The 21,831-nt window shown below is 42.1% G+C and overlaps 1 protein-coding gene across 4 annotated transcripts in view; it reads left to right on the top strand.

Annotated features, from left to right (window-relative positions):
- RTN1 (reticulon 1) overlaps positions 1-21,831 on the top strand; it is a 325,732-nt gene that overhangs the window by 140,110 nt on the left and 163,791 nt on the right. The window contains exon 1 of one of the 4 annotated variants that reach the window (XM_037132432.2): positions 14,863-15,279. The exons of 2 other annotated variants lie outside the window; for them this stretch is intronic. In XM_037132432.2, the coding sequence (XP_036988327.2) occupies positions 15,045-15,279 (235 nt within the window). In that variant the 5' untranslated portion in view covers positions 14,863-15,044. Of the gene's footprint in view, positions 1-14,862; positions 15,280-21,624; positions 21,688-21,831 lie in introns of those variants that run through there. One more of the 4 variants, XM_053673285.1, reaches the window with a different exon arrangement.

The raw sequence follows: 21,831 nt of genomic DNA, 5'->3' as shown, positions 1-21,831 counted from the left end.
CTGGGGTTGCTCTGTGATGAGATCCATCCTTTGCCAGGAGCCTCATTACACTAGAGCTTATTTTTTTCCCCACTCTGTCTCTAAACTTGGGGCTTATAAGTGGCATATGGGATCTCCTGCCCAAATGCAAAGAGGAAGAGAAAGCTGGAGTCAGATTAGTTTATATCAGTTTAAGATGGTCCCCAAGGAAGCCACCAAGTTTGAGAATAATTATGCAGACACCTGAGCTAGCATTTAAGGGTCATGGAATCAGCTCCAACCAGTAGGCAAAGTAATCTGGAGAGAATCCACTTAGGTGATCCAAAAGGACTGAGTATTCAGAACTTCCTTAAACTCATTATCTAGAGTAGCTTTACCCCATTCCAAACCGAGTGAGCTAAATGAAATGAGCAATCTAGGCAAAGACCAAGCTATGGCTCTGCTATCAACACTGAAGCTTCCACACCCCATCACTACCACTAAGCATCCTTCAAAATCCACCCCAGGTAAGCTGTCGATTTCCCATAGCAGCCTAGCAGGAGTCTGTATTTTATTATCACCGGAGATTTTAATCGTTAACTCTCCTGAAGAGGTGATTTCTGTGCTGAAATATCTCAGACGTCAAGGCATCTGTACTTTTTGATATTTAGGAATGTTATGACTTTCCAAATGGCTTTGGTATTCTCAAGTGGTATCCCTTTATTTATACTGGAGTTTAATGAGCAGGGTAGGCATGGATTATCAGAACCTGAGAGGTTAACTTCAGAACCTGAAGGTGCCACAGCTGCACAAAAGCCTCTATCCCATGGGTGGCAGCTGTAGAGAGCAGGAAACCAAGGAATGGAGAGCTAGTTTAGGGAACTGGTCTGCTTGGCAATGGCAAATGTAGCCCAGCCTTATCAGAAAACCAGCAAGCACGAGTCAGGACACAGGAGCCAGACTCACAGAGTGGCTTTCCCCTGGAAAATCAGGTCTGCATTGTACCTAGGCTGCTTTGAGGCTTACTTTTGCTAAAACTCCCTCACCCTGAATTGAAGCTGAAAATGTTTACTGCATATCTTTAAAGTAACTTCCTAAATCTGTGCTAATTTTCTCAAGGATGGAGTGTAACCAGACCAATCACTCTTATTTGCATTTGCAATTTTTTTCTTTGTTAACCTGTAAGAAGTAATCAGCAACATCCTTTCCTTTGTTATCTGTAAAAAGTAATCACCTAAAGCAAACCTGAGCATAATGGACGAGAACCTTCTTTGATGTATTGCTAAAAGTGATAAAAGCCTGTCCAGACAAGGGTTGGGGCCCTCTCCCACTCAGGGTGGCCGTGCCATTCCTTTTTCTCCACAGGACTTCTGCAGTCTGTGTGAATTTGTTCATTGCATCCACAACATACAGACCCTGCTGGATGGAATCTGCATCACTAGTGACTCAGTTTTATCTGGGAAGTGGGTAGAGACTTGCAAGGTGAACAGAAGCTGAAGTGGAACTGCAGGAGGCCAAGTTACCAGGAGAAAAGCCACATCTGAGGGAGAAAACAGGGACTGGAAGTTGAAGTCGAAGCCACTCGAACTCCAGAAGGAAAATATGAGTCAAAGCCAGGACCCAGGATATCACAGGACTTAGAGGTGCCTGGTGGAGACCCTGGGCTGGTATATCATGACAGGTATGGGAGAGCAGCATCACTTAAAGGAGACTCTGCTTAGTCTGAAGGATCTTCAAAGCGTCTTCTTCTAGTGAAACTCCTTACACTTCATTTATTTAGTTGTAATATATTATCTACTATATGCTAAGAAAAAAAGACATCCAAGGACTCAGTGATACCCTGTGTAACACAACATATAGTGTGGGGGGGCTCTGCTTGCAGGGCCCCCCCCAGCCACCATGGATGAGAATAAGTCTACCAAGACATGATCTGCCTGGGGAGGAAAAGTGGCCGATCTCTCAAAGGAGAAGGGCCCAGAGCCTCTTCCTCAATGGGCTTTTATTAGGTTCATTTTGCACAGGAACACAGGCAAAGCTCATCAGTCATTGTCAGGCAATAAGGATCAAACAATAGATAACATACAAAGAACTCTGAGGGCCTATTCTGAGTCAGGGTCTGTTAGCTATAGGGCTACAAAACTTTGGGAAACAAACTCATTTCCTGCTCAGACCTTTATCATTTAATTGAGAGCATTCTTAACAAGGCAGGTTTCACAGGATTTTATGTATTTATTTCTTAGTTCTGATCACACGGGGAATCTGCCCTTTAAAGCACAGGGTGGCACTACCCTCTGTCATTGTTTCAGTCTTAAGTCAGGCAGGGGAAGTTAGGCAGCCAAGAGATCAGGAGACTTCTTGCAGACAGAATGAGGACTCAGACTATATCAAAGCTGAGGGGTGAGGGTCCATCACCCTCTTTCTCCATAGCCCTCCAAGTCCTTTCCTGGGGCTTCCATGTGATCATGCCTGTCTTAGGTTGTTCCCTCCTTGGGGAATCTTACCCATTATTGTCTAACTGATCAAGCATTAGAGGCCAGTTATGAAAAAAGCAGAAACGGTGCTTTTACCAGAGAGATAAGCTTTGTCTCCTTATTAGCTTATGGTCCAAAGGTCATTCACTCAGCCTCAGCCTTGGCAGGGTTACAGCTTCTGAAACCAAACAGGGCAGTTCCCAACAATGTAGGAAGAAGTTTATTTTCACAGGACCAAAAATAACTCTTAGTCAACCAATATCAGTCTTCACGATGCTCTTTCACAGCCACGCTCCTGGCAGTGGCCAAGGTGGCCCAGCACAACTGTATTTTTGTTTGTTGGCTTTGTTTTTTTGTTTTGTTTTCAGATAGCAAAATTTGAAGGTAGGCATAGAGCTGCATTGCTCATGGAAAGGTATATATAGGCTTTTCCTGATGCTGTCAAACACATAATCTTTATCTTCCTCTGCCTTACTGGCAGCCTGTACTGCTCCTTTCATGAACTGATCCTTGATGCCCTAAGATAAACTTACATGTATAATTTACCAGCAAAACTTATCAGCACCTAAAAGATGAAAACGACAACAACAACAAGATGCTGGCTGATTATCTTAGAGACTTTCCATATAGCTTCATTTTTTTTTTTGTCTAGGGAATTAAGAAAAGATGAAGGTAAAAGTTTAAAGAAGAAAGAAACATTTTCACAATCTTTTTAAGAAAGATTTTATTTATTTATTTTTAGGCAGAGGAGAAGGGAGGGGGAAAGAGAAGAAGGGAAACATCAATGTGTGGTTGCCTCTCATGTTCCCCCCACCTGGGACCTGACCTGCAACCCAGGCATATACCCTGACTGGGAATTGAATCAGCAACCCTTTGGTTCACAGGCCAGCACTCAATCCACTGAGCCACACCAGCCGGGGCTGTTTTTACAATCTTGAAGATAACTTCTGTTACAATATCACAATCGCCAAGGATGACTGGGCTTTTTCATAGTTTAATGAAATGTATTCAGCACTGGGAAAGTTAAGCATGTTCTTAGTGTCAAGGGCCTGTGACTGCATTCCCGTGGGCTGTCCTCCCAGGGCAGTGTGGAGTGCTGGCTACAGTCTTCTCCCCTTACCAGAATCTAAGCTCAGCTTAGTAAAACTGTCTGATAATTCACTATGAGATATGAGCATTCTGTGAATGCCAGGTTATATATTTGGGGTTGCTGCCATTTACAACAGTACTGACCTGGCAAATTAATAAAGTCAAAATGTTGAACTTCCATTACCACAAGCTAGAGTAGGAACATTTGACAGGAAGATCTTCTTGATGTCTCCACAGTTAAGCTGCACAGGAAGCCATGATTCTACTCAAGAGGAATCCAAGCAGCAACTTTTCACTTCGTGTGATGGTGTCCAACCAACTGAGCCATACTGGTCAGGGCAAGAGAGTTGGCCCCTTGCTATTAAAACAGAAAGTGGATGCTTTGACTCATGTTCCAGTATGCTATCACACTTCAAAGAGACAAAGTTTGTTATAAATGGGAAAACACTCAGCAAAGTGGGAATAGATGGAGCATCCCTGAACATAATAAAGGCCATATATGAGAGACCTACAGCCAACATCATACTCAATGAGTAAAAACTAAAAGTTTTCCCACTAAGATCAGGAACAAAACAAGGACACCACTGCTTTCACCACTCCTATTCAACATAGTATTGGAAGTCCTAGCCACAGAAATCAGACAAGAAAAAGAAATAAAAGTCATCCAAATTGGAAAGGAGGAAGCAGAACTGTCATTGTTTGCAGATGACATGATAGTGTACATAGAAAATCCTATAGACTCTACCAAAAAACTATTCAACCTAGTAGGTAAATATGGTAAAACAGCAGGATACAATGTCAATATTCAGAAATCAAAACATTTTTGTACACCAACAATGAAATATCGGAAACAGAAATCAGGGGAAAAATACCATTTGATATAGCAACAAGAAAAATAAAGTGCCTAGGAATACACCTAACCAAGGAGGTAAAAGACCTGTACTCAGAAAACTACACAACTCTGAAGAAAGAATTAAGGAAGACACAAACAAATGGAAGCATGTACCATGTTCATGGATTTGAAGAATTAACATAATCAAAATGTCCATACTACTCAAAGCAATTTACAGATTCGATGCAATACCTTTTAAAGTACCAATGACATATTTCACAGATATAGAACAAATATTTCAAAAATTTATATGGAACTATAAATTACCCCAAATAGCTGCAGCAATTTTGGGAAAGAAGAACAATGTAGGAAGGAACATAATACCTGATATCAAACTGTATTACAAGGTCGCTGTAATCAAAACAGCCTGGTATTGTCATAAGAACAGACAGATAGACCAATGGAACAGAATAGAGAGCCCAGAAATAAACCCAAGTCTCTATGGTCAATTAATATTTGACAAAGAGAGCAGAAGCATAAAATGGAGTAAAAATAGCCTTTTCAACAACTGGTGTTGGAAGACCTGCATAGCTACATGGAAAAAAAAAGAAATTTGATCACCAACTTACACCATACAACAAAATAAATTCAAGGTGGATAAAATAATGAAATATATGTTGTGACACCATAAAAGTACTAGAGGGAAATATCGGCAGGAAAACCTCAGATATTCCACTCAGCAGTATTTTCATCAATATGTTCCCTAGAGCAAGGGACATAAAGGAAAGAATAAAAAAGTGAAACCTTATCAAAATAAAATGCTTCTGCATGGCTAAAGAAAACAGCATTAAAATAAAAAGGGAACCAACTGTATGGAAAAAATGTTTGCAATTGATGCCTTGGAGAAGGGTTTGATCTCCAAAATATATAAAGAACTCACACGACTCCACTCCAGGAAGACAAACAACCCAATTAAAAAATGGGCAAAAGACCTGAACAGATACTTCTCCAAAAAGGCCCAGAGGCATATGAAAGGATGCTCAGCATCATTAGCCATCAGAGAGATGCAAATTAAAACCACAGTGAGATACCACTTCACACTGGTAAGAATGGCCATCATAAACAAATCAACAAACAAGTAGTGTTGGAGAGGATGTAGATAAAAGAGAACCCTAGTGCACTGTTGGTGGGAACATAGACTGGTGCAGCCACTGTGGAAAACAGTATGGAACTTCCTTGGAAAACTAAAAATGGAACAAGGCAAAAGGCAAAATTGCCTTTTGACTTGGCAGTTACACTGCTGGGATTGTACCCTAAGAACCCTGAAACACCAATCTATAAGAACCTATGCACCCCAATGTTCATAGCAACACAATTTACAATAGTCAAGTGTTGGAAGCAACCTAAGCGTCCATCAGTAAATGAATGGATCAAAAAACTATGGTGCAGGAGGACTTCCAGCCAAGATGAAGGCATAGGTGGAAATATTGTGCCTCCTCACACAACCAAAATTAAGGACAACAAAGATTTAGAAACAAAAACAAAACCAGAACAGACAGAAAATTGAACTGTATGGAAGTCTAACAACCATTCATCCACACCGGTAAGAGGGGCAGAGTCAGCATCTGGCAGAGAGGGGTCAAGGCAGGAAAAGGCAGTGGATGGCAGACCCAGGCACACAGGCAGCCCAGGGCTAACAGACCCTGGGAACGGGGAGGAAATGAGCAGACCCGGTGAGGCACACAAGGAGGTTGGCTGACCATGGTCACACATTCACATGTAGATAAACCCAAAAAACGGGAAGTGAGACAGACGCGGCAAACCAGGGCCCCAGAGATGGGAAATAAAGCCTAAAAGCACTGATTGAAAAGGTTCCAGGAGACAATCCCAGCCTCACAGGAGAGTTTGTTGGAGAGACCCACAGGGTCCTAGAATGTACACAAGCCCACCCACCCAGGAACCAGCACCATAAGGGCCTAAGTTGCTTGTGGGAAGTGGCAGAAGAGACTGAAATCTGAGAGAGAGAGCGGAGAAAGGGCCATTGCTCCCTCTCTGACCCCGCCCCCACATACAGCATTAAAACCCAGCCACTGGGTTGCCCCACCCTGGTGAACATCTAAGGCTCCACCCCTCATACTTAACAGGCATAACCTGACCAAAAAATTATGGCTCAAAAAGAAGAACAAATCAAAGCCTCAGAGCCAATACTTTTAAGTGACCAAGAGATAGCCAACCTATCAGATACACAGTTCAAAACACTGGTGATCAGGATGCTCACAGAACTAGTTGATTTTGGTTGCAAATTAGATAAAAAATGAAGGCTACACTAAGTGAAATGAAGCAAAATGCACAGGGAACCAGTAGTGATGGAAAGAAAACTAAGACTCAAATCAATGGAGTGGACCAGAAGGAAGAAAAAAACAACCAAACAAACAGAAAAGAATGAAGAAACAAGAATTCAAAAAAATGAAGAGAAGCTTAGGAACATCCAGGACATATTCAAACATTCCAACATCTGAATTATAGGGGTGCCAGAAGGGGAAGAGGAAGAGCAACAAGTGAAAAACTTATTTGAACAAATAATAAAGGAGAACTTCCCCAATCTGGCAAAGGGAATAGACTTCCAGGAAGTCCAGGAAGCTCAGGGAGTCCCAAAGAAGGTGGACTCAAAGAGCAACACACCAAGGCACATCATAATTACATTACCTAAGATTAAAATGAAAGAGAGAATTCTAGAAGCAGCAAGAGATAAGGGTACAGTCACTACAAAGGAGTTCCCATCAGACAGTGAGCTGATTTCTCAAAAGAGACCTTACAGGTAAGAAGGGGCTGGAAAGTATTTCAAGTCATGAAATCCAAAGACCTACATCCAAGATTGCTCTATCCAGCAAAGCTTTCATTTAGAATGGAAGGGCAGATAAAGTGCTTCTCAGATAAGGTCAAGTTCAAGGAGTTCATTATCAGCAAGCCCTTATTATATGAAATGTTAAAGGGACTTATTGAAGAAAAAGAAGATAAAAAATATGAACAGTGAAGGGACAGCAAACTCACAGTTATTAACAACCACACCTAAAACAAAAGCAAACTAAGCAGACAGCTGGATCAGGAGTGGAGCCACAGAAATGGAGATCACATGGAGGGTTAGCAACAGGGGAGTGGGAGGAGGAGATGCGGGAGAATGTACAGAGAATAAGTAGCATAGATGGTAGGTAGAAAATAGACAGGGGGAGGGCAAGAATAGTGTGGGAAATGTAGAAGCTAAAGGACTTATGACGCATGGACATGAACTAAAGGGGGGATGTGGGTGGGAGGGGGTGTGCAGGGTGGAGGGAAATGAAGAGGGGGAATGGAACAACTTGTAATGGCATAATCCATAAAATATATTATTAAAAAATAAAATAAAATTGAGCCAAAGAGCACAAAGAAAAAAAAAACTATGGTGCATTTACACAATGGAATACTATGCAGCAGAAAGAAAGGAGATCCTACCCTTTGGAAAGCATGGATGGAACTGGAGAGCATTATGCTAAGTGAAATAAGCCAGGCACTGAAACACAAATATACCATCTCACTTTATAGTGGAACCTAACCAACAAAACAACCAACCAAGCAAAATATAACCAGAGACATTGAAATTAAGAACAGTCTGACAGTAACCACAGGGGAGGTGAGAGGGAATAATGGGGGGAAGGGTTTTCAGTAACAACTATAAAGGACACATAGACAAAACCAAGGTGGGGTGGAATCAGGGGAAGTAGGTGGGGATGGCTGGGGTTGGGGGGGTAGTGGGGGGAAATGCAGACAACTGTACTTGAACAACAATAAAAATATTTTTAAAAAGAGACAAAGTTTGATTTTTTATCTTATTTTTTAAATGACACAGACCCAAAGTGTTTCCTTCTCTTTATTGACTATGTGCAGGTATCCTGGACTATCTTTGTGCTAAGGACTTTTGTTTGGAACCTTCTCTTGGGTCATTTCCTAGTCATGATCGTCTTATCCTCAGTAACTATGGCCTTACACCAAATAGGGCTGCAGTGGGATAGATGCCCAGTCATTCGGGACAGTTCACAAGTGCAAGCAAGCCACAGAGTTTGTGTGGTCCTATCTGCTCTGTGCACCAGTGGCCAAACTTGCATTATGGCGCACATGGACTTATCAATACAGCCTGGCTCTCAGTCCTTTCATGTGAGTACTCCCCTCATCTCTCCTTGGCACTCTCATGTAGACTGAAGCTTCTGCCAAGTACTGTTTCGGGTCCCTGCTTACAGTGGCATTCCCGGCTAGTCCCTAAATCTGATGGAAGGCAAATTTATGGAAAGGAGCTCCAAGAAAGGAGAGAAAGATAATTTCTCCTTAGACCAGCCTAACATCCCCCTCCCTCAAAGGACCAGGGACATGGGATTTCCTAACATATTTGTCAGGTCTGAGTATTAGGCCATGGCACCTCACAAAGACTACATATCCTTGGAAGGTGGTATGACACTTTTCCTCAGGAGACACTGGGGTCATATGAATAAGGGCAGAGCCATTTAAATTGGAACTAACCCCCCAAATATGAGTCACCCCCTAACCTGGGATTTCAGTTATTGCAGTCCTAAATTAGAAGAAACCTGATTTTTGGTAATGCTCCCACTGAGCTGTCCAGGGTTCTGACTTCCTCACAGAGTATGAGTATGTTTCCTGTCCTTGATCTTGACGCTGGTGATTTTGCTTTGAATTCTGACTATTTGGGGTGTGGTCTGTGAGCACTAATCTTGACTATCTCTGTAGGCTATCCTGAACTCTGCTGAGCCAGGCTCTAGTTAATGACATACTGCTTATAAACTGAAAAATTGATTGTATTGTGTCAGGACTTTCAAGTTGGAGAGCATGAGGTTTAAAGTCAGAAGACTCAAGCTGTATTAGCCGTGTGATTTTAAAGACATCTGTGAATATTTTTTAGAACTCTGGTTTTCCTATTATCACTGAACAACAAAATGTGAAACACAAATGATAAAAGTACAATACAAAGAATGATTAAAAATATTTGAGGAAAAACACCTGATTGGAAAAGTAAAGACTGAAAACAAAAGAGAATTCACAGAATAATAAGGACAAATTACCCATAGGATATACAAAAGTTAACTCAAAACTGACCAGACTTAAAATTAGAAAACTTTTTTAAATAAAAAAAGATTTATTTATTTTTAGAGAGAGAGGAAGAAAGGGAAAAAGAGAGGGAGAGGAACAACAATGTGAGAGAGAAAGTTTGATCAGATGCCTCTTCTATAGACTCCAATTGGGGGACGGAACCTGCAGCCCAGGCACGTGCCCTGGCCAGGAATCAAACCGGGACAGTCACTTTGCAGGGTAATTCCCAACCAACTAAGCCACAATAGTCAGGGAAAAACTGTAAAACTCTTAGAAGAAAACACAGTTGTAAATCTTTTGACCTTGGATTAGGCAGTGATTGTTTAGATATAATACTCAAACCACAAGTAACAAAAGGTAAAATAGATGAATTGGACCTTTTTGTCCTTCAAATGACACCATCAAGAAAGTGAAAACAATCCGCAGAATGGTGGAAATTTTGCAAATCATAAATCTCCTAAAGAACTTGTATCCAGAATATATAAAGAACTTTTACAACTCAGTAAAAAAGAAAAATAGCCCAATTTAAAAATGGGTATTGGGTCTCTAATAGACTTTTCTCCAGAGAAGATATACAAATGGCCAATAAGCACATGAAATGATGCTGAACATCACTAGCTAAGAGGGAAATGCAAGTCGAAACCACAATGTGATACTACTGCACACCCAGTAAGATGGCTCTAATAAAAACTATATAACAAGTGTTGGCACGGATGTGAAAAATCAAAACCATTACACACTGCTGGTGGGCTTTTTAAATGAGGCAGTTAATTCAGAAACGGTCTGACAATTCCTCAAACAATTAAACACAGAGTCTCCATATGACCCAGCAATTCTAATCCTAGGCATAAACCCAAGATAAAACAAAAACAACAACACATGATCACAAACACTTATAGCAGCATTATTTATAATAGCCAAAAAGTGGAGACAACCTAAATGTCTGGCAACTGACGACCGGTTACACGAATGGCAGTGTTCCTACGGCGGAGTATTATTCACGAGTAAAACGGAAGGAAGGGCTGAGACGTGCTATGACATGGGTGGACCTGAGTGCATTATGCTAAGGGAAAAAAGCCAGACACAAAAGGGTGCATAATGTATGATTCCATTCACATGAAGTGTCCCGAACAGGCATTTTATTTTGTAGATTGCTGACTGCCCAGGATTGGATTTGGGGTTGTAGGACTGGAGAATGACTGCTAATGGGTATGAGGTTTCTATTTGGAGTGATGAAAATGTTTTAAAGTTGTGATGATGGTTATACAACATATGGATATATTTAAAACCATTGAATTAGACACTTTAAATTGTATGCAAATTATATTTCATTAAAGCTATTATTTAAAAAATGCCAATTACCAAAATGCCCATGAAAAAACTCCTAATTCATTGGTTTTCAATTATATAAAAAATTAAAATTACTGCAATGTACTGTATCTCTCACCAATGTTTGGAAATTAGATGTGTGTGTGTGTGTGTGTGTGTGTTAAATGAGATCTATTTGTAAACTTCAAAGAACTATTCAAAGGCAATCAATGTCTATCATGTATATTTTGGTTTGCTTCTCAAGCTCAGAATATCTAAAAAGGTGTTTTAATTGTGAATCCAAAGCACAGAGAACTCAAGTTACAGGTCTCCTAATTCATGCCTTTGCCCAAAGAAACAAAAATCTTCACAGTTTTACTCAAATGTACAAATTACGAAAAAACTGTTTTCAATGAAAAGTAATCAACTCTCTCTTTCCCACCCCTACTGGAGGACATTAGAAGCGTCTTGTTTTAGCTCCTCGGATAGCAGATTAAGTATTGGCAGCCACTCCCCACGTACGGGAGTAGCCTGGTGTGTTCCAAATGTGTTGTGTGACATTTTTGAGTGCTGCAGTGGCCCCTGGAGAAAACAGAACTGTCTTGTGTACCAGCCCTATTGCTTCTACAAATTAGTTTCCATCTAAACATTCTTTCATTGCAATAGGAAGTGGGGAACTCTTCTTCCATATCAATTTCAAAAGTATCCACACCTTGTAGAGGAGTGAGGGGCGTGTTGCAAAATGAGCTCCCTGTCACACAGACAAGCCCTGAACCAACCCTGCACACAATGGTTGCAGAGAAATTTGAGGTTCCAGAGCGAGTCTCCTCTTGAGTCAAACAGTTATCTTACTTAGAACTTTTGAAATATACTCATCTTTATGTAAGTTTGGTCTTTCAGAATGAAGCAATTACTACTAGAAAGAGATCAATGACAACTTGATACAGGGGATCATTTCTCATCTAATTTGCTTTCAATGCCTGAACTGTTTACTGTTGATTCTTTCATCTTTACAAATACGAATACCCAGGCAGAACTTTTACTATTATAAATCATCCTCGGGAAATAATTTGTCATGTGCTATTGTATCTTAATAATATTCTTTACATATGTTAAACCATTTAGTGCTGAAGGTACTGAATGCTGAAGGTATTATTAAAATACCCATGTCACAGTTGAGGAAACTGAGGCACAGAGCTATTAGGGTAACTTGCATATTGAGGCTAGAAAGGATTTCGTCTTGGTTTGAGTCTGTCACGCATGGTGCTCTTCCTGCATGTCCCCACAGCTCCTTCCCTGTGACAGGAGGTCTGGTCTAAGTTAGGAAGCTAGTGTTAAGTAAATATTCCACACCAGATTCCTTCTTTTGAAACAAGGAACAAAACTTCTTTTCCAAAAACAATAGCTGAAAAGAAAACCTGACAGTTCTTTTGTCTCAACTGTTCTTGCTAAGAATTCTTTGTTTCAAAAAGAGTTTAGAGAATTTATAACTTAGAGCAGCAGTTTTCGACTAGTTTGCCACATCACACAGGTGTGCTGCAAGAATTTTTAAAACATCCAATACCCGACTACTTAGTCGGGGCACTGACCTCTTTGTCCAATAAAAGAATGACAACAGCAAACACAACAGCTGTCCAGTGTGACTGAATCAAAATTATACCTATTTTTTGTCAGATTGGAAAAAACTGTAATAAATTTTTTGGTGTGCTGCAGAGTTTTCGTTTATGTGTGCCGTGAAATGAAAAAGGTTGGCAATGGCTTACTTTAGAGCAACTCTACAAACCCAGGAATTCCACGTTGACTGTTATGCCCATCAATTTTCAAATGAGTCAAGCTTTGTCAGTTCACACAAATACACATGTAAAATAAATAGCACTGATAAACTCTGGTAATTTCAAACCATAGTCTAAGCTTGAAAATTTCTTCCCCCAGATGGATGACCATTTGTATACATCCGGAGATGGAACCCGATAAGTAAAGATTTGTGAAATTTACTAGAACTAAAACAGCGCACACACCTTTTTCAGTAGAGCAAAATGGAATTATTTATCAAAACTGAATTTTAATTAAGTTGCAAATGGAAATTTTCTATCAGAATGGAAATTTTCAGTTTCCTCTAACAAGTAAAATCTAAACATACTTAACTGGCTATTTCTTTCACACATTCTCAATTAGAGTATTGATTAGTAGCTGGTGAAATATGCTACTTACTTCATAAGTAAATACTTTCCTTAAGTAAATACATAAGGAAAATACTTAGAATCATATCCCCAAACTCAATTTAGGCATATCCCCAAACCCTTTACCAACTAAGAGGCTTCTTGCATAGTTATTCCAGTTTTTAAATGGCAACTTTCATTGATGTTTCTTAGAGAAATAAAATAGCATACGCCATATCATTTTGTCTTATATAACAATTCTCAAAGTTTCATACTCGTCAATAACCACTTAAATGCTATATCATTAGAGTTTTCTTTGTTCTTAGCGTGGTATTAATAATGATACTATGAAAAATTTCCATCTGGTATTTCTGATGCTCAGTGGAAATGGCAGTGGAATAGTTTTCATCTTAATATTCCTGAAACGGGTTCATTTTCTTATAGGAATATTTTAAAAATCATCATGATTCATGATAAACAAAAATCTTTTGGTGGTTGTTGGAGGGGATAATTTTTTATATCTTTATTGAGGTAAAGTCGATCTATACTGAATTGCAGATACAGTGAACAACTTGACGCGTTTTGATGTACGTATAGACTTGTGAAGCTATCACCACAATCAAGATAATAAACACGTCCATCATAATTTTTGAAGATATCGATAATGTAAAATTTTGGTGATCATTATTTCCTTAGGGACATCTGCCACTAGTAGGCCATATTTATTGTCTATTGAGTGGACACATTTTCTCCAATTTATTGACACATCATCTTTTGAACATTAATGTACCAGCAAACCAAAGGTTGGGCAAAATTTAGGCTTTTCAATTGAGCATTTTTGATGAACACATGAATGGTGCTGAAGTTGAATGTAAAACTCCACAGGTATGGAATCCTCCACGTGTCTACGGTCCCTCGGAGGCTCGCAGTGTCCGTTCAGGTCCCACCATTTCTAGAGCAGCAGCAGGTAAGCGTCCACCGTCTGGGTTGGACTGAACCTTATTCTTTCCCAACCACGTTACATTAGAGACTACTTAGGAAGCAAAAGAGCAGAAGTCTAGTTTGGAAAGATGGGGCTCAACCCCGGCGGAATAATACATGATAAGACAAGTCACTTCGGAGTTTCGGGTTTTCTGTTAACCATCTTCTACCTTATCAGAGAGAGCTGTGAAGGCGGGGATGAAACAAAAAGAAGCAGAAGCATCAAGCCTCCTGGAATGCCCAACTTCTCAAGTGAAATAACAAAAAACATAAGCACAGACAGCTTTTACTTTGCACGGCTTTGGCCCAGCGTTCCTGAAAGAAGACACAGCTGCTTTCTGCCCCACCTGCTGCCTCCTGTTTTCAACCAGTGCGGGCCGGGGAGAGGTCTGAGAAGCCTTTTATTCCCCCGAGGGCTTTCCTGTCCGGCTCTCCACTCCGGGCCTCGTTCGGGAAACGATTTAAAGACGCAGCGTTCAACCTCGGGGCTGCGCTTTCCCCTGCCCGCACCTGCCAACGCCCAGCTCCACCCTTCCACGGCCAGACCCGCGCCCCCTCCGCAGCGGGCCCCCCAGAACCGTAGTCTGGAGGCCTCCCGCTTCCGCTCTCTGCCCCGGGTCCCAGGACACGAGTCCCGCCTTAACTTTGGGAGTCGGGGTCGGCTTGCCTAACCAGTCCCGCTCCGAGCTGGGGGTTGTTTCTCCCCGCGCCCCTTCTCCTCCGATCCCAAATGAGATGGTGATTCAGATCGGGCGGGCACCTCCCGGGAGGGGGGCCTAACGTGCGCCGCCCGGGGCCGCTCGGCGCCGGGAGGAGCCGGCCGAGCAGGCCATTTTCACCTGCGTAACAACGGGCGGGGAGCCGCGCGGCGGGGAGCGGGGTAGGAGGCGCGCCGGCGGCGGGGCCGGAGGAAGAGGAGGGGGAGGAGGAGGAGCTGAAGCGCGGGGGGCGGCAGGCGGCGGCTCGGCCGGAGTTGCAGCTGCGGCGGCGCTCACACCGCAGCCTCCCCGAGCCCGGAGTCCCGGCGGGGCAGCTGCAGGGAGCGCGCGCCCGTCCAGCCTCCGCACCTCGGCCCCGCCAAGCCGCCGTCGCCGCGCCCCCGGACCGCCAGCCATGGCCGCGCCGCCTTATCCCCAGGAAGAGCCGCTGCCGCCGGCCGGCCCGGGGTCCCAGTGGTTCGGGGACCGGGGGGAGGACGAAGCGGTGACCCCGAAAGTGGCCGAGCCGGCGCCGCAGGCGGGGGAGTCCGGCCGGGGGTTGGGCGCCGGGGCCGGGGAAGCGGCGCCGAGAGAACCGGGCTCCAGCCCCGCCTGGTCGCCGCCCGTTGCCATGGAAACTGCATCCACAGGTAAGGCGGGCGGGCGCCGCTGCCCCGCAGATGGCGTCGGGGTCCGGGTTCCCCCGCGCGTCCCCCGCCGGCCCCGGCCCCGCAGCTCGCCTCCGCGCCTTCCTCGCGCGCTCTGCGTGGAGCACCAGCCTCACTTCTGCCCCAGCCCCCCGCTTCGCCACAGGCGCCTGTGAATGTTAGCGGACCTGCAAAAGACCTAAATTTTATTTTTCCGAACACTTGGAAGAACACAAAATACTATTGATTCACGTATTTAATGATCATCATTATTTGGGCTTTTAAAATGGTCCTCAGAGGCAAACCGCAGCATCCTGGCGCTGGACACCCGTGTTCAAGTTTCTTCCTTCGGCCAAGGGGCTGGGGGCTGTCGGGGCCTCTTGGTTAGTCTCGATGATGGGGGGGGCACTTTTGCGCAAAGCTCCAGCGACGTTCTGACAACAAAGCGACCTGCAGGCCCTCCGCCCCTAAACCCGGCTCTGTCCGGGGCAGAGATGTGGCTTTAACTGTCCCTTACCCGCTCCCTCAAAGAATCGCCACACCCTACTCCCTCCCTGTTCCCCCTCTACCATCCGTCTCTCCTTCAACCCACGCAGAAAACAAATCCCAAGGTGTGTATGTTTAATTCAGGAGGGACAGTGTTGCAAAAGGGTTGGGAGTGGTGGCAGTCTCCGTCCCAAACCTTTCGTTCCCAGCTGCCAGGGAGCATCCTGCTCCCATCTTGCAGGAGCAGTGAAACTTGGAACTCCTTAGAGTGGCCGGCCTGGCTGCGTTGCTAAAGGACTTGCGTGGTGGAGAGTGCACGAGCTGCAGTTTCCCAGCCGGCTGGACCCGCCCGGGCTTTTGAAAATTGCTCCGGCTTCGGCCTCCCATCTCCTGACTCCCTCCCTTCCGAGCCTGAGGGGGCATCCTGGCCAAAAGAGGGGGTAGGAGGCTTGTTTTGAAGAGCAGCTGCAGGCTTGGTTAGCGTTGTGTTTCCAGAGAGTGGGGTAGAGGGTGCTGTGTTGTGTTGTTCCCTGAGAAAGCTTTGTTGTGGAATAGGAATGTGTAGTTTTGGAAATGCAGCTTTCGAAGGCCTGGGGTGGGGAGTGTGTCCAGAGGAGGGGAAAGGCAGGGGATTGGCATCGGTGCCCTTGGTAGCTGATACAGGGGACCCCCCTGTCTTATGTCACCGCTTCTCTCAAGGGTCATGTGAAGGGTCCTCAGGCAGCCTTAACTGTGCTCCAGTACAAGATTTGATCTGAGACAAGGAGGTTTGGGGAGTGTGTTGACTAAAACGTCAACATTCTGAAGGGAAGAGAAAAAGTGGGACCATGTGCAACCAAAAAAAAAAAAAAAAAAAGAAGAAAGACTTAAATCAGAAAAACCCATTTGTAATATACTAATTATTACATGGGGATGGGGAAAGAGGATTTAAGACTAAGAACAGCTGCCCAGTCTGTCTTTTAACTTCAACTAAATAAAGAGAAAACAAAACTCTTTATAACTGCAAAATAAGGTGGCAAAAAATAATAGGTAATGAAGGTAACTTTTTGTTGGCTTACCATTTTTTGTTGGGGTGGCTTATGGTTCAGAACCTGTATCCACCGTCATCAAAGTAAGTTAGTTTTTGTAGTCGTGGCCCACCTCCTGTTAGTGTCCTCGAAGTCCTGTGAACTAGGGAAAGGAAGCGGAGTGCCCCGTGGTCCGTAACACACTGTCCACTAAAATGAGCTGCTCTATGTAAAATGCTTAGAATTCTGGCCTTGACAAAGGAGACATTTGCAATTTTTATCATCATCACCATCATTATTATTGTTGAAATATTTTACCTTTTTAACTGTCATAGGGGTTTCCCATCCTGGGCAACAAATACACCGAAAAAATCAAACATATTAAGACTGTTTGGGAGGAAAATCAAGAGTGGGGAGGAGTATATATTTTACAGAAATAAAATTTTGTTTTATAGTACATGTTTACATAGAGATTCTTTAGTTTCTGAAGGAATTTCTTATATAGCTGTTTATTGCTTAATGTTTTAAACCTGAATGTTTCTTATTTGGTAGACCGGACGGGCTGTGGGAAGAGACCCAGGGGCTAGAAATGATATCTAAGTAAAAATTATTTACTTGAAATAATTGAAAAATCTTGAAAAATCCAGATAGAATCTGGGCCAGCTTTCTTTCCTGTTATTTTGGCAGTTCCATTGCTGTAAGCAAATTTAGCTGGTGTATCTTCAACTTTACCAGATACCAAATCCAGGGGAAGCCTGTTAAACACCCTGCTTTACTTTTCTAGAAGAATGCTGCTCTTTGGGACTCAAATCAAACTACGAAGTAACTTAGACTTTGTCGTGATGTACTGTAAACAGATTTTGTTTCTTGTTAAGATGGAATTATACAATGTAAGACAGATAGTGATGTTTTAAAAACTTTTTTTCCCCTGAAAAACACCACCAATCATGCCATCTGGACAGAAATTCTGTTACTTACTTTTATACCTTAGTGGTAGTTGAAGTTCCTAAAGAAACATTTCCAACAATATTTCTCAGTAGTGTCCTAGAATGAATACATGTTTAAATATCAGTCAAGCCGCACTATGAAACTCCATCAGTACTGTACTTTCAGGTATTCTTACTGCTTCTGTCCCTTTTGTGGTCCAATGTTCTTAACGAAAAGTGACACTTTAATTTTTCATGTGTAAAATCTAAAATGGGCATGCGAAATGATGTCTGTTGCCAAGGGGCTTTGAATACGCCCCGTGAAGGCTACAACACGTCAGAGCTGTCAATCAGGAGTCAGTGCCTGATATCTTTGTACTGAGCATGTATAAGCAGTAGTTCAGTGAGTTTCATGATGGGTTATTCCTGGAAACTATTCAAAAGGAGCATACAGTAACACAAGGGTAGAAGAATGGCTTTTGTTTAATGGAAGACTTAAAATAGACTTTGTTTAATTTAAAATAGAACATTTGAACAAAATGCAGTGGTAAGAAGTTAACTCATTGGTTGCTGTGGAAATCAACTCATTGCTTTATGCTTGGAAGGCAGAATGAAGAACAGAGTGGTGAATGGTCTGGAGAAACCAGTCCAGTATGATTTGTTTCATTCATGTTGACATATAGATAGTTTGACTTGAATTTCTAGTACTTTATTGGAAAAACTATTCTTAGTCTATAATGATTTAAATAACTTTCAGATGATTATGTATCTATGTTTATTTTGTCTAGTAGAATGAATTGTATGAGACGCATCGGCAGTCATCTTCTAAAATCCAGGTGGATGCTGATTGACTGCCTTTGTTTGTGGGTGTGTCCACTTTGAACTTTGGAGGCATTCCTAGTAACCCCATTCAGAAGGTGTAAATTTCAGTCTTCTGATTTCTTTCATCTTTTGAGAAAGCAACATGTTCTATTGAAATGGGAACCAGCACTACATGTTCTTTCACAGTATGTTACAGAACATAGAAGAAGAAGAAAAGAGCTTCTAATGCACTTTAATTCTCTGGTGTAGCCTCTGGATATAATGGGTAACATTTCTGACAGTAAGTGCAGTATGTGTCCTTTCATATACAGAATCGAAATTAGATTACATTGAAATTTGGAAACACTCACATACCCTAAAAATACACTGATAACTCTATCAAGGCTTTCAGCATAATTTCCTTTCCGTGAATCTACTATTTCAGGAAACGCATCCTGCTCATTGCTCCTCAGATACACTGCAGGCCTTTCTGCCCCCTTCTTTCTTTCAAGGTTGTCCATGTACTTCTTATTCTCAGGGTTTGGAGGGGGTGTTGGATTATCTTGCTCAATATACAGTCCATCCTGGATAGCACAGATTATGGAAAGTTTTTTTATCTGTAAAGTGAAAAATGAACGCAGTTCACCCGGGCTGTGGTTTCCTAGAACATGTGCATCTTTCTGTTTCACGTTAGTATATAGTTTAAACAGGTTCTTTTATGTCAGTTTTCATTTTCCTCTTAGTCAAATTATTGCTAGAAACTAGACTAGAAGAGCATTATGGTAACCTAACCACATGGGCGCAAGGGTATGAGTTAGTTTTTTGAGGTCAACACAAGATAGATAAATACAAGCACAACCTGGTTGACAACATAGCTGGGGAAAATAAAGTCTGTCTATCTATCTATCTGTCTGTCTAATTCTAGCATCTTCATAAGAACAACTGTGGCTGAATATTACTCAAAGATTTCTGGATTAGTTCCTTGTGCTTTTATTTTAAAGTTAAATTATTGACTGAGGGACCTTTGGGAAAGGCACTGTAAAATACAGAAGTCAGTGAAAGACCAGGCATTTGAGACCGAGATGAGAAGGGGGTACGGTGACTGGGGGAGTGGGAGACTGAGGCGGAGTGGAGGATGAGGTCATTGGAGGAGTGGAATCCAGAAGAATGGCAAGGCCAGTAGTGAAACAATCACTTGTATGGTCACTGAAATCACAGGGACCCATGGCAGAGACTGGGGAGTGGCAATGAACCAGATGCTAATATCTTTAGGAAAGGGTAGAGTGGCCTGAGCTTAATAAAAGCTAAGGATCTTTAGAGCAGAGGGAAGAATAGTTGCTTGTAAAGTTATAGTGCCCTAACTAGAGGTTCTGCAAACTCTATTTAATATGCATAGAATGTAGGAGATTCTACCTAAAATGGTTCATTGTGGGGGATGGGAACTTCGAGGGTTGTAATTAAATATGAGCTCATGGTAAGGCAAAATGACTAAACTGGCTTATGCAGTTTTAGGTAGTATTAATAGAAAGTCTTTGGTGTACATTATGGAGTGGTTTTCCTAGATCCTCTTCCAGGTAGGCCATAGTGGGAGTCTTCTACTAAATGGTGTGACCCATACTTTCTGAGAGTTTAATGAGCTGTAAAACTGTGACGGCAGGATGACTAGATTGGTGAGGCTTCTAGAGAACATTGTTTCTTGAGAAATAATTGAAGAAATTAAGAATTTTTAGCCAGAAAAACAGAAGAATGAAAGAATATCTGGAAGTTAAGTTCAAATACTAGAAACGCTCTTATGAAGCAGAGAAAGACCCCCTTGCCCTGGATAATTTAACAGGGCTGAATGGGGGCTGGTAGGTAAATCAGAGAAGCAAGATTTCTGCCTAACGAAGGAGGGAGTTCTAATAATTAGGACTGCTCAGAAAAGTGATAGATTGTCTCCTAGTTACTGATATTCAGGTAAAAGCGAAGTTGCTGTTTATTGGGGGAAACTTAGAAAGAAAAGTGTTAGTTACACCAAGATCTTTTTCCTTTTCCAAAAGAAAACAACACCCTAACGTTATATAGTGGTCGTTAGCGTGGGCACATTTCTCAAAAACGATCCACGCACTAATGAAACCAGAAATAGTGCACATTGCAGAAACCATAGTTGACTTCAAATCGACTACCTAAAATGCACTCTATTGAATTGGGCCGTCTTTAGAGTCTTCTCAAGTTCCCCATTATTGAGAAGAACTCCAGAATGTAACCGGCTTGCTTTTTAAGAACTACCAGTTTTATCAAGTTGTGGGTTATTAACCTAAATGTGAAACATCTGCAAGAATCTCTTTTTTCTTATTCTTTTTCCTGAACTGTCATTTTCATTTTTCAACTTTATTTAATCTGTAAATATTCAACCTACACTAAAATGTTTTGGGAATTCATTAAATGATTCCGTAAAGTGAAAAGTGTCGTATGGATCTCTTTTCAGTCCTCTTCCTCACTGTCTGTATGTTAATGTCAGATTATTCACTGTAAAACCATGTTCGCTGGGTTGCCTAATGAGTTACATTTTAACTAGAACAGTTCTTCATTCTCACTTCTGTGTCTAATTCAGCAAAGGCTTTTCAAGTTCATCTACTGCATAAGATTATCATAAGACCAGTTACAGACCAAATTTTTGATTCTGGAACATGAGGAATTTGTTGAGGATCTCGTACCCTTTAAAATATCTAGAATTTTGTTTTATGCACAGCACATCTTTGTTTAAAACAGCAACTCTCGTATAACAGAAAATTGTGTGTATTCAGGTTGTTGTGGAACTAGTTGACATGTGTAAGAATAAAGGTCAATGCCATGTTTACTTTTGGCATGAATTTCTCAACTGACCCTGAAAAATCAGGACTTCTCAAAATGTGACTGAATGGAGACTGTGGTTTCAAGATTTCATGAGGTGATCCACAGACTTCCGCCCAGGGAAACAAGCCTGCCAAATATATATCAGAACTTTAAGGAGCAGCGATTCATTGATTTTCCTCTCTATGCTCGGCATGTTTGCTCCGAGTTGTGGGGAACCGAGGAGCATGAGCTATATCTCCTTTCCCCATTTACTCCAAGCTTACTGTCCAGCTGGGAGGGGTGAGCAACTCACACAAAACAAAGATCAACTATTCAAGTCAGAGAACAGCCTGGTGCTTGGATAGGTGGTACAAGCTGTAAGTGCTAAAGGACTTTTATGATTTTATGGGTTCTGGAAAACCTGGTGTCTTGAAGGAGGTGAAATGTGACTTATACCTAAAGGGATGAACTAGGAATAAGTGGAGGAGCAGAAAGGCAGGTTGGGCGTGGAGAGAAATATG

The sequence above is a fragment of the Artibeus jamaicensis genome, unplaced genomic scaffold (assembly GCF_021234435.1).
Source record: "Artibeus jamaicensis isolate MK-2021 breed Jamaican fruit bat unplaced genomic scaffold, CSHL_Jam_final contig_851, whole genome shotgun sequence".
In the NCBI taxonomy this organism is placed as follows: Eukaryota; Metazoa; Chordata; class Mammalia; order Chiroptera; family Phyllostomidae; genus Artibeus; species Artibeus jamaicensis.
This window is presented reverse-complemented; position numbering and strand designations above follow the sequence as displayed.